Consider the following 13,493-nt stretch of genomic DNA (forward strand, 5'->3'; position numbering starts at 1 on the left):
CAGTCCAATGGAATGGTTTCATTAATTTGGTGAAGAATATTTATCTTGTCCTTTAAAAGAGGTAGATGTGTCTTTATTTGCCCCGACTGATTTACATAAACACACAACATTTTTCTCCAATAACAGTATAAGCTCTTCCGTGTTGAATAGTCAAAGCATCTAGGATGTGTTGGTTTTGAATTATAATAGATGCCAGGCTATTAAGCTCTGGTTGAAGTGTTCCCAATGCTCGCATGGTGATGTTGAGCTCTTGTTCTATTACTATGGAGAGATTCATGACTGCTGTTTCAATTTTGTAAGTTCCAAATGTTGGGAAAGGATTTTGATAATTCAAAAGAACTTTGAATTATTACATAGAAGGGACTTTCTATGAAGGTGTGTTTTGTATGTTTATAAGGTACTACCCTATGAACAAAAATAGCCCACGTTTGTCATTTGACTGGCATTTAAAGTGGAGTACTTGGTAACAGAGGGGGTCAGACAACCAAGTCCATAGCATCTTGACCATTGGGGTGGGAACCATTTGTATACTTTATTGCCTCACAAGATAAAAAGAGCAGAGATATAGACAGAGTCAGGTTAGAACTTGTGACTTTCCAGCCAGGAGTTTGCTGTGTTTCCTCCTCTTCACTGCACTTTCACATGTCTGGTTGTCATGTGTCTCTGAGCAAAGATAGTTCTTGATTTTTCACAGAAGTTTTTGTATGTTCAATTGTCTTTTTATCTGGTAAAATAGTATGTTTTTTATTCTTTGGCTGTGGATACTAAATGATATGTCTGTTTTCCAGATGGTTTCACCAGGCAATCATATTAGCAGAAATAAAAATAAATTCAAGTTCCTTTATATGATCTAGACGTTGGAATAACCAGTAATGCAACTGAGTAATTAGTGTGGCAGAAGTTTGAAAGACTGATGTAAAGGGGTGCTGGGTCTGTGCCTGAATTGCTGGAAAAAGAGTAAGGGCTAGTAAAAGTAAAGCATCCTTTGAAAGAAGAGGTATAGTGGAAGATAAAAGGAGAATGGACTAGATTGAGGCAAAAAGTGAGTGAAAATCACTCAGCATCTAATGTGTTATGTGTTTTATTTCTAAAAGTAGGGTGTGCTTTAATGAAGAAGTGATTAAACGTGACTATTCGTTTTTTAAATGGTAAGGAATATAGCCATAAACGAGGTTACTTTCTTTTTTATTTATTAATTTATTTTTGAGGCAGAGTACCACTTTGTCCCTCTTGGAAGAGTGGTGTGACATCACAGCTCACAGCACCTCCAATTCTTGGGCTTATGGGTTTCTCCTGCCTCAGCCTCCGAAGTAGCTGGGACTACAGGCGCCCGCCACAACGCCCGGCTATTTTTAGAGACAGGATCTCGCTGTGGCTCAGGCTGGTCTAGAACCTGGGAGCTTAGGCAATCCACCCACCTCAGCCTCCCAGAATGCTAGGACTACAGGCACCCATCACAATGCCCGGCTATTTTTACTTGCAGTTGTCACTGTTTTAGCTGTCTAGGGCCGGTTCCAACCCACCACCCTTACCTTTTGAGACGGCGCCCTACCCACTGAGGCACAGGGGCAGCCAGGTTCCTGAGTTCTTCAGGTGCATGTTTTTACCTAGAAATCTCCATGTATATTGAAAACACCTTCACAGCAGTCTAACTCCTATTTAAATAGGAGGTGCCCAAGCCTCGCACAGACTAAACCCTCAGTAAATAGTTTCATTCCTTTTGTGGAAATTTGTTATCCAGTTACTGTCTGGCAAGAATGGTGGCCCTGGAATATGGAGATGAATAAAGTCATGTTCCCTGCCTTTAAATTAAAAAAGAAAAAGTGCCGGAGGGCGGAGCAAGATGGCAGCTGAGTAACAGCTTCCTTGCATCTGGGCACTGTGAGTCTGGGGATATAGGACTCCAGGCATCTCTGGCTGGTGGGATCTGCCTATCATCACCCCTGAGAGGATACAGGGAGTCAGCGAGAGACTTCTGGACCCCAAGAGGAGGACTAAAACAGTGGAAAACCGGCAAGTGGTCGCATGTGTTCAATCCGTCTAAACCCGCCCGCAACTTCCACAGGCACGAGAACTTAAAGAGCAAGAGGAAGTGAAAGGAAAATTAGGGCAAGGAAACAGATTAAAGAAATCACCCATGAGGAAGAATCAGCAGAAAACTCCAGGCAACATGAAGAACCAATCCAGAACAACCCCACCAAGGGACCATGAGGTAGCTACTGCAGAGGATTCCACCTATACAGAAATGTTAGGAATGACAGAAAGGGAATTTAGAATACACATGTTGAAAACAATGAAAGAAATGATGGAAACAATGAAGGAAACTGCTAATAAAGTGGAAAATAACCAAAAGGAAATCCAAAAACAGAATCAAATCAGAGATGAACGATATGAAGAATATAAAAAGGATATAGCAGAGCTGAAGGAAATGAAACAGTCAATCAGGGAACTTAAAGATGCAATGGAAAGTATCAGCAACAGGTTAGACCATGCAGAAGAAAGAATTTCAGAGGTAGAAGACAAAGTTTTTGAGATAACTCAGATAGTAAAAGAGGCAGAAAAGAAGAGAGAGAAAGCAGAACGTTCACTGTCAGAATTATGGGACTTTATGAAGCGTTCCAACGTACGAGTTATAGGAATTCCAGAAGGGGAAGAAGAATGCCCCAGAGGAATGGAAGCCATACTAGAGAATATTATAAAAGAAAATTTCCCAAATATCACCAAAGATTCTGACACACTGCTTTCAGAGGGCTATTGGACCCCAGGTCGCCTCAACTCTAACTGAGCTTCTCCAAGACACATTGTGATGAACCTGTCCAAAGTCAAGACAAAAGAAAAGATTCTGAAAGCTGCCAGGAGTAAGCGCCAGTTGACCTACAGGGGCAAATCCATCACAGTGACTGCAGACTTCTCTAATGAAACTTTCCAAGCAAGAAGACAATGGTCATCTACCTTTAATCTACTTAAACAGAACAATTTCCAGCCCAGAATTCTGTACCCTGCTAAGCTAAGCTTCAAAATTGATGGAGAAATCAAATCATTTACGGATATGCAAACATTGAGGAAATTCGCCACAACAAGACCAGCTCTACAGGAAATACTTCAACCTATTCTGCACACTGACCACCACAATGGATCAGCAGCAAAGTAAGAACTCAGAAATTAAAGGACAGAACCAAACCTCCACACTGATGCAGAGTGGTGGGATGTCGCTCCTATGATTGGTAACATTGTATAGAACTGTCTTGGCAGACTTGAGAGAGAGATCATCTTGTGTGGCTTGTGTAAGAAAATAGCCAACTTGTTAACAGCTGGTGGAAAGAGGCCCGGCATGGTGGCTCACACCTGTATTCCTAGCACCCTGGGAGGCCAAGTGGATTGCTTGAGCTTGGGAGTTCGAGACCAGCCTGATACAAAGGGAGACCTGGTCTCTAAAACTAGGCAGGTGTGGCAGGCACCGGTAGTCCCAGCTACCTGGGAAGGTAAGGCAAGAGGATGACTTAAGCCTGAGAGTTTGACGTTGCTGTGAGCTATGACGTCATGGCATTCTATCTAGGGCGATAAAGTTAAACTTAAACAAAAAACAAACAAAAGCTCCCTATGGAAAGCTCTATGATTCCGGATAATGTTGGTTTGCCTCTAGGATCTTGACCCCAGCCAACAGTTAGTTACAATCCTATCTTTTCATGTTCTCAATCATACAGCTATAAGGAAGTAAGTTCAGCTAATTCTATACGTGAGCTCAGAAGTGAATTATTTCCTTGTCAGGACCCCAGATCCGCAGCAGCCGAGCTGGCTCCTTCATGGAGCCTCATGAGACTCTGAGAAGACACCTGCCCTCCAGAGCTGTGAGATAATGGTAGATTTTTTTTTTTAAAGCTGGTGGGTGTGTAGTAATTTTCTATACAGCTGTAGTAAACTACTATAATCAGAATATACCACGCTTTACCTTTAAACCAACTTAGACTGGGAAGCTATGAATAGTTTTCCATTCTTTGTTATTACTATGTTGTTTCACTCGAGGTGTTTTAATCTTATTGCTTAAAAAAGGAATATTAGAGACAATCTTAACTGCTTTTTATAAACCATTTGTACTAAACATTTTGGGTGATATCATAACATCATCAATAACTTGAAATAAGATACCATGTGTGATGATATCCTATATTTGGCATTTAACTGCAAAGAAAGTGATAAAATGGGTTTTATAAGTTATGAACTAGAATCTGCAATTCAATGTCATTATTTCTATACATCAAAGTTGTGTCTTGATATAGAGCTGGTTCTCCATAAAAAATCAATTTTGCAATGTTTATGCCAATTCATTACATTTGATTATGAATGAAATGTTACATCTCAAGTGCTACAAAATAATGATCTCTTAATAAATGAATTTATTCTTAATGCAAAAAAAAAAAAAAAAGAAAGAAAAAGTGCCTTGGGTAAGAAACTATAAGCATTCCTGCCTCTTCCAGCCTCTTGTTGGATTGCATTCCTGTCAGTCAAAGTCAGAGAGGTGTGCTCTTAGGCCCTATCCAATCAGAAATGATCCAATATGAAGTGTCCAATCAGATGCACAGACAGAAAGAAGAAGGTGGCACCGGGGATTCTGAGCAGCGTTTGTCTCTCGAGCTGGGGGTTCCTCTTCGGCTGTTCCATCTCCTGGAGATCCCAAGTGTCTCTGCAGCATCCTGTGTCACCCTGTGACCTGCAGGTACTGGGAGATCTGTAGGGAGGACACCGGGATGTCCTGGGAGCTGGGAAATGGTGAGTATAGTAGACTGGGTGTCCTGAGAGGGGAGGGACGTGGTTGGAGTCGGAAGTGGCTGTGGCGGACCGGACAATTTCCCTTCAGTTTTAGAGTATTTAAAATAAAGTTTGCCACAGGCACCCCTGGGCCCACGAACCCCACTTGGCAAAAGGAGGAGTGGGGCAGGGATTTGGAACCCTGTTGCTCCAAGGGTTTCTCAGCCTGTTACTTGCACCACAGCCCAGAGCTCTCTCTGAGCAGCTGTGTGCCTGCAGTGCCCGGCATGCTTCCCTGGTGGTGATGTTACAAGGGTCCTCAGGGAGGAATCCCAACTGAGCTTCTGAGGTTTGTTCATGAGAGGGACTGTAGTCTGCGGGGGCCCACAGCTCCTCCATTCTTTTGTTAAATAAACTGAGGTCCCCAGCCGATGGCTCACTCTGTTGCGGAACCGGAAGTGGCCCGGTTACCTGTAGTTGTAGTTAAACACGGGCACAGGGAGTTGATTCGTAAAAAGGTTTTATTATGGGACAGGGCTAGTAATGCCGGAGAACAGCAAGAGTAATTTTTTAAACGCTGTTTTTTTATGTAACAAATTTTAATAATTTATAGGATAATTTCGCAAGTATACTAGAAATATACTTGTATGATAAACAACATGTAGGCAAGTTAAATAAATACAAAAATTTAAAACTAATCAAAAATCATCATCAATAAAACATCATTGAACATGCTATTGTATAATAGGTCATTAATTCCTTTTTTTTTTTTTTTCAAGATTATTATCTTTATTCCCTGTTTCTGGTTTGGCCTGTTTGACTGACTTACTCTTCCTATGTTTTAAAGTGAATTCTCCGTTCAGAAATAACTAAGAAAAGTTGTGGGGGTGTCTGTGTCTACCTCATTCTCTACTTCTATTTATTTTCACATCTATGAAATTGACTTAAAATAAAAATAATTTTAAACGATTTTAAATTTGTTACGGTTAGTTAAATTGACGTGGGCTGTGCTGGTTTTAATTTTGTTTTTGAAATTTGTGAAACGTGGCTGAGCACGGTGGCTCAGGCCTGTAATTCCATCACTCTGGGAGGTGGAAGCAGGTGGATTGCCTGAGCTCATCAGTTTGAGACCAACCTGAGCCAGAGGGACACCTAATCTCTAGAGAGAGAGAGAAAAAAAAAAAGCCAGGTGTCATAGTCAGCACTGGTAGTCCCAGCTGCTTTGGAGTTTGAGGCAAGAGAATCCCTTAAGCTCAAGAGTTTGAGGTTGCTGTGAGCTGTGGCACCAGGCACTCTACAGATGGTGACAAAGTGAGACTCTGTCTAAAATAAACAAAAAAGAAATTTGTGAAACAGCGGGTACATACAAATGATATACATTGTAATTTGTAACATATTAAGAAACTTATAGCATATAACATAAGAATAACTATAAAGGTACAGACTTAGGTAATGTTGGGTAATTATGACAATTCTTTAGATAGGAAGTATTGGATATTCTGAAAAATATTGTTTGTTGTTTATTTCAAATATGTCTTTTATACATCCTAACTTGTTTTTAATAAGTTGGAAACTTTCCCAGGGCAATAAAGTGAGACTCTGTCTATTAAAAAAAAAAAAAAGAAAGGGGTGGCGCCTGTGGCTCAGTCGGTAAGGCGCTGGCCCCATATACCGAGGGTGGCGGGTTCAAACCCGGCCCCGGGCTGAACTGCAACCAAAAAATAGCTGGGCGTTGTGGCGGGCACCTGTAGTCTCAGCTACTCAGGAGGCTGAAGCAAGAGAATTCCTTAAGCCCAGGAGTTGGAGGTTGCTGTGAGCTGTGTGATGCCATGGCACTCTACCGAGGGCCATAAAGTGAGACTCTGTATCTACTAAAAAAATAAATAAATAAATAAAAAGAAAGAAAGAAAAAGTACTTTCTGAGTTGAATTTAAACTCTTGATGACCATATACAGTAACACAGAATAATATTTTAAAATATTGGAAAATACATATGAACATAATCCACACAAAATTAATCACTGTTTCAGATTTGACAATGTTTCCTATACATTTTCAACAAACCAATTAAGCCTAATATATCTTTCTCAGATTTTCAGTGGCTTTGATATAGCAATATGACCAAATTTAGAGTTTTTGTTTTGGAAGGTTTTCAAATATCAAAGGCTTAAAACATTTATTTGTTCAAGATTACAAGCCAAAAGATTCTAACGAAAATACATAGTTAAATGGATCACATGTAAAATCTTTCACAAATACCCTTTTATGAGCTTCATTTAACCTGAACAATCTACAAACATAAATCTTCTAGACTGCCCTGCCTATCACTTTCTGATATAACTATTCTGTTTCGGGACAAAATTTACCACACAATATCCTTTTTTTTTTTTTTTTTTACAATATCCTTTTCTTACACAATGACATTTTCCTTTCCATCTAAAGTCTCCCACTGTCAAAAACCCACTTTTCACAAAACAGAATCACAGTTTTCTATGAAGTTAATTATTGGCTTGACTAGACTGATAATTAGAAGGTGTAAAAGGCAAGAATCTTATACTTTGACAAAGACTCGGTTTCCAAAACAATTTAAACAACTGAATTATTACATTTTACAAATGAGAGACATTTTGTGAAACATAGCATTGATAGAGGGTTTTCCCACTCAGGGCTGGACAGGGAACTCCCATTTTTCTGCCTCAGGTGAGTTCAGAAGTCAGATTCCCAGCTAGGCACAAACATGGCACACTGCAGAGGACTCCCTATGAGCTCTAGCAAGGTCATGAACAAAGCGGCCCATAAAGTTTTAGATGACTCCACCCTGAGTAGGGAGTTCACACCCTGATCCCCTCTCTAAACAAAAACTGCAAAGACCTAATAACTTTACCCAAGGACAGGGACTGCATTCATTTATTCGTTAAAATGCTCATTCAGCGAGCGGCACCTGTGGCTCAGTGAGCAGGGCGTCGGCCCCATATACCGAGGGTGGCGGGTTCAAACCCAGCCCTGGCCAAACGCCTAAGCCAAGGAGTTGGAGGTTGCTGTGAGCTGTGTGACGCCACGGCATTCTACTGAGGGCAATAAAGTGAAACTCTGTCTCTACAAAAAAAAAAAAAAAAATGCTCATTCAGCTCGTAAGGTTATTTTTTCCATCTACCAGGCACTGGCTAAATATCTGTTAGGGCCAATTATTTACCCCGAGACAAAGGATCCATACAGGAGACCTCTGACTTGGGCCTACTCACTGTGGTGCTCTCCACTTCCTCTGCATGGTCGTTCCTCCAACAAAATGCTATTTCATTCCTGATCTGCAGACTGTGGGCTCAATTCTCAAATCCCTGAGATCAAGGACTCACTGAATGAAGAAATTCCAGTAACAAAACCACAACACAGTCATCCTTTCTCATGTCTTTTCATTTACCTGTAAGTATCACATGGTTATGTGGCTGCCAAGGACTAGGCCTATGTCTGAGATGGAAAGCAGAATTCCAGTTTCTCTCAGAATAGCCAGGGGATGATGTTGGAGCAAGGAAAAAGGGGCCACTCACACAATCATTTTGCCCTGTGAAGGGGAGCTGCTAAACCGCACCTATTGTTACCCGTCTCTGTCAGTCTCCAAGTACTCACATGCACACAATTCCAATCCTTTTCCTAACCTAGGCATCCTTGATTTTCCACTCAAACTGCCACTTAGCGATAGGAGGCGGAATCAACACTCCTGTAGGCCCTGTGAGGGGAGGTCCAACACCACCCTCCAAGTTCATCCCAGTCACACCACATCCACACACTAATACACCTCTCACCAGACCTGGCAGCAACTTGCCCCAGGGGTTGATTGAATCCCAGCTCCCATCCAAATGGTGGGCATCTGGCAACTATCCTACCTTGTCTTAGACCTCTCCCAGTGCAAGTGCCAGTTCCTGCCCTTCAGTTTCTCCCATTATTTGATTCCTTGAAGACCTGCTGAATTGGTCCTTTCTCCGCCCAGTAGCATCCACACAGGGAGGCCCAATGGAGAGAAGGAGCACCCAAACACCATGTTTATATGAGGAAAGGCTATATTTCAGCTGGCAGAAGGAGGCTCACAAGAATTCAAAATGGCCATCTCCATGACTTACTCTGTCTTCTGTTCATCCCCGGTCAAAAACTTCTTGCCCATGGTTCCTTTGTTTTTGTTTGAATAATGCAGGAGAAGCTGTTCCTGCCCTGACTGGACTACAGGATTTCACAGAAGTGGCAATTTCTGGGTCCCAGGAAGTTAAGTTTCTATAAATTTTTAAGACTTGAGCCACCATGGGGTGGACCCCACAGGTATATCCTTGGGGTCTCCTTGAGAAGATCTCTGTTCTAGACTTCACCCTTCCTGGGTATCCTTTTTCAGCACAGCACATTGCATGCTGTCCCAAATAATGAAACTACAAAGTTCCTGCTGCCAATTTTCTTTTTCTTTTTTTTTTTGTAGATACAGAGTCTCACTGTACCGCCCTCGGTAGAGTGCCATGGCATCACACTGCTCACAGCAACCTTTAACTCTTGGGCTTATGCGATTCTCGTGCCTCAGCCTCCCTAGTAGCTGGGACTACAGGCACCCGCCACAACGCCCAGCTATTTTTTGGTTGCAGTTTGGCCGGGGCTGGGTTTGAACCCGCCACCTTTGGCATATGGGCCCGGCGCCCTACTCACTGAGCCACAGGCGCTGCCCCCTGCTGCCAATTTTCAATCACACTTCTTGAGTAGTTATCATGTGTGGTGTGCCAAAATTTTCCACTATAGTCACTATACCTAAGGAAAAAGAAAAATTGTAGCTAAATGTACTATTTATTTTTTCCAATTAAATTATCTTTATTCCACTTGGGTGAGGGTTGGGTATGATTTCCAACAGGGAAGAAATGTACATGTGAGAAATAGTGAAGGGAGAGGGTTAAAGGTCAGGAATTAGGGTGTTGGGACATTCCCTTTCCCAGGTTGGACATCTGTAGGAAAGGTGGAGGTTGGGTCATTAAACTTTCCCAGGTGATACATCCCTAGGTAGCGCAGGAGGTTGAACCATTCAGTTTTTTACCAGGTAGACAGCCATGGCTTCACATCTCACAGCAATTTCAAAGGCTTGGGATCAAGTGATTCTCTTGCCTCAACCTCCAAGCAGCTAGGACATGAGGCACATGCCATAACGCCCAACTATTATTCAGAGACAAGGTCTCACTCTGGCTCAGGCTGGTCTCCAAACTGTGAGCTCAGTCAATCTACCCACCACAGCCTCTGAAGTGCTGGGATTACAGTCGTGATCCACTGGATCTAGCTATACATACTTTTATTTCCAACAAAAATTACAAAATATTTATAGATTATTCTCTGTGTCTTTCTATCTCTTTCTAATACTTATAATTAATATCTTGTAAAGGTATATTTAGCTACAATTTTGAATGTTCCTTATGTATGGTGACGTTTGAGAACAACCTGTAAATTTTTACAAACTACCTTTATAGGGCAGCAATCAGGCATTATGTTTCTGTCTTTCAATTATCCTGATTTTTTTTTTTTTTTTTTTTTTTTTGCAGTTTTTGGCCAGGGTGCTGGGTTTGAACCGGCCACCTCTGGCATATGGGGATGGCACCTATTCCTTTGAGCCACAGGCACTGCCCCATCATCCTGATATCTTTAAACCTAAAACTGATCCCGAGACCAGAAGGCCTGAAGCTGATCCTGGATGACAAATATACATTCAGTATGCCTGAGAATGTCTTCAGTCCCATTTTCTGTTTCTCTAATTCTCATGAATGTACATAAGGCACTAGCTGCATCCCACCAGTGCAAGACCCAAATCGGCAGGTCCAAATTCTGAGTTCTTCCTCAGACACTGCTGCCTTGTTTGACCACTGGAGACTTTAAAGTGCCAGTAAACTCTGTCCTGTTTCAAGATTGTGAGTGGTGGTCTTCCTTGAACCAAAGTTATTTGTTTTGTTAGAAAGTGTTGGGCAGAAGGAACTCTGTGCTTTGTCTAGCTGAGTGCTGCCTTAATCCAGAAAAAGTAACAGCAGCAATAGGGGGAATTGTTAAAGAAGCCACTTCCTAGACTCACTCAAAACCTGCAATTTTTTAGGCGATTGCACCAATGTACACAGCTATGATTTAACAATAAAAAAAAGAAAATATTTCAAATTGTATATAAAACCAGCACATTGTACCCCATGATTGCATTAATGTACACCACTATGATTTAATAAAAAATTAAAAAAAAAAACCTGCAAATTTTTAACCAAAGCCAAGATCGACTATTCTCTCCTGAAATGTCAAAGTCCCAATGCAAGAGTTGGTGGAAGAACAAGCAGTTTATTCAAGAGCAATGTGAGGAGATGGCTGACTAATGTTGCAAAGAACACCTCATGTGTCTGGGCTGACCAGATGGTGGTGAAAGTGGAAAGGAGCTTGAGAAACCATGTCTCATTGAAATGGTTTCTCTGGGTGTCTGGCTAACATCAGCTAGACCAAAACAGAAATGGGGGTTAACTGCTCACTATTTTCTTTGGGAGTTGTACAATGTTGATGCTATAGTGAATGGCTCAAAACCCCGCAATTTATTCTTTTATGAGGCAGAGTCTCACTTAGTCACCCTCCATAGAGTGTTCTGCCATCACTGCTCACAGCAAACTAAAACTCCTAGGCTCAAGCATCCTCTTGCCTCATCCTCCCAAGTAACTGAAACTACATGCATCTGCCTCAATGCCCAGCAATTATAGAGACTGGGTCTCACTCTTGCTCAGACTGATCAAGTAGTACAGAGCTCAGACAAGCCACCTGCCTTGGACCCACAAGAGAGCGGGGACTACAGGCTTGAATCATCTGACTGGCCTTTCTGAAATTCTAAAGGAAGGGCATAAATAGGCACTGTGAAATAAAACTGATTATTCGTTTGAAGGTAGAGTAACTGCTGTTATTATTGAATCAGACACTTAGAAGGGGCATACTGATAAATACCTTGTATGCATACTAAGGCCTGCAAGGTGATGCTTAGCTAAGTGCTTCTCAGCCCAGGCTTCCAGGAAGGAATCCATGGCCAGATTGAAGAAGTACCATTATCTGTGATTCTGCCTGCCAAAAGATTCTATTAGTGTGGCTGGTGTCATCCATGTGGCCCCCTGTGATGCTAAATAAAGGCCAATGTGAAGAATGAGGGTTTCAGATACATTTAGGACAGTTGAGTTGATTTATTTATTTTATTTATTTATTTATTTATTTTTTTTTTCAGAAAAAGGTCAGAGGGCCCATATTCCCATTTCCATAGCAGATATTGCTGGCAGGGGAGGCCACTGGAGGCCAAGAAATTAGAAACCCACACCTTGGTCTTTATATGGAACCACCTCCTTCCTGACCCTCTCTCATGGTTAAGAATAGGAAAGGGGGTGGTGCCTGTGGCTCAAAGGAGTAGGGCGTCAGCCCCATATGCCAGAGGAGGTGGGCTAAAACCCAGCCCTGGCCAAAAACTCCCCCCAAAAAAAGAATAGGAAAGGGTAAATTTTTTTTCTGTGCTTCAAGGTCCCTGTGACTATGGATGTGGTAATAGCAGGAGAAGAGTTTGTGTTAGGCCTTTAAAGGCATATTGTCAAGGTACAGGAGTAATGTGTCCAGATAATCTCACCTGAGAAGGAAATCAATGGAACTAGGAGAAAGAAAAGTAAGTGATTGCTTCTGGGGTAACTGTGTCCAAGGTCCAAGGCTGTGCCCACTTTTACTCCTGCAATTATCATGTTCTCAGACTTTGCAAGCCTTACACTTGTGATGTTCCTGCCCAATGGTTTGTTTTAAACATTCATTTCCCCTTTTAATAATCATGAGACTCAAGACATGATTGCAAGAGGGACTTTACCTAACAACTGCAATCAGTGTAACCTGGCTTATTGTACCCTCAATGAATACCCAACAATAAAAAATAAAAAGTAAAAAAAAAATAATCATGAGACTCTAAAACTTCTCCTCTACATATGACAGAGTCTTCTTTCCATTCTCTCTCCATGCAGCTTTCCATATGCCTGAAAATATTCTCATTTTAATTTGTTTCTCACAATAGTAAAAATGTTTCATTTCTCACTGTTGAAAATGGGAAAATGTGGATTCCCAAAATTTTCATTGTGGACGAGGTTGGGTCATTGGATTGTAGCAACGAAGGGGAATATGTACTGTTTAGCCTTTATCTGGAAGTTCCACCAGTTCTATGTAAAGTAGGATGACATTCGTGCACTTTTAAAGAAGATGGCATTAACTGCTTAGAGTAATTCAAAGTTTCAACAACAGAATAATTAGAAAAGAGTTGCTTTCTGGGACGATAAAGCTGTTTAAAAACACAATTAGAGATTAGAAGACATGCCAGATATCTGTAACTGGAACTTTACCAAAAATAGGTTTTTCTCAACTAGTTTTTATCACATTATAATTGACTTTTTCTGTGTAGTATTATCACAGCAGTGATGTTGGGTTTACATGTGTGAATCAGTGCCGGATACTAATTTGTCCTGTTACAGATGATGTTAATTCCATTCACTCAGTTACAGTGCTCTTGGACACCTATTCCATTGTAGGGTTCAGTATATCTTCTGTATTTTTAATAAGTACTTGGAGAGATTATCAACTAATGTGAGCAAATCAAAACATTTATTGAGGAAGCATCCCTTTCTTTAGATTCTCTTCCACATACCTTTCTTTGGAAAGTAAAGGTTGTTATCTTTCTTTACCAGTTGAGCAATCAAGTGGGGTAA

General features: G+C 41.3%; 1 protein-coding gene across 3 annotated transcripts in view; it reads left to right on the forward strand.

Annotated features, from left to right (window-relative positions):
* The window catches only part of LOC128572871 (zinc finger protein 43-like), a 49,795-nt gene that overhangs the window by 23,014 nt on the left and 13,288 nt on the right, over positions 1 to 13,493 (forward strand). The window contains exon 2 of one of the 3 annotated variants that reach the window (XM_053573002.1): positions 4,476 to 4,714. The exons of 1 other annotated variant lie outside the window; for it this stretch is intronic. In XM_053573002.1, the coding sequence (XP_053428977.1) occupies positions 4,556 to 4,714 (159 nt within the window). In that variant the 5' untranslated portion in view covers positions 4,476 to 4,555. Of the gene's footprint in view, positions 1 to 4,475; positions 4,768 to 13,493 lie in introns of those variants that run through there. One more of the 3 variants, XM_053573003.1, reaches the window with a different exon arrangement.

This window comes from Nycticebus coucang, chromosome 20 (genome assembly GCF_027406575.1).
Source record: "Nycticebus coucang isolate mNycCou1 chromosome 20, mNycCou1.pri, whole genome shotgun sequence".
NCBI lineage: Eukaryota > Metazoa > Chordata > Mammalia > Primates > Lorisidae > Nycticebus > Nycticebus coucang.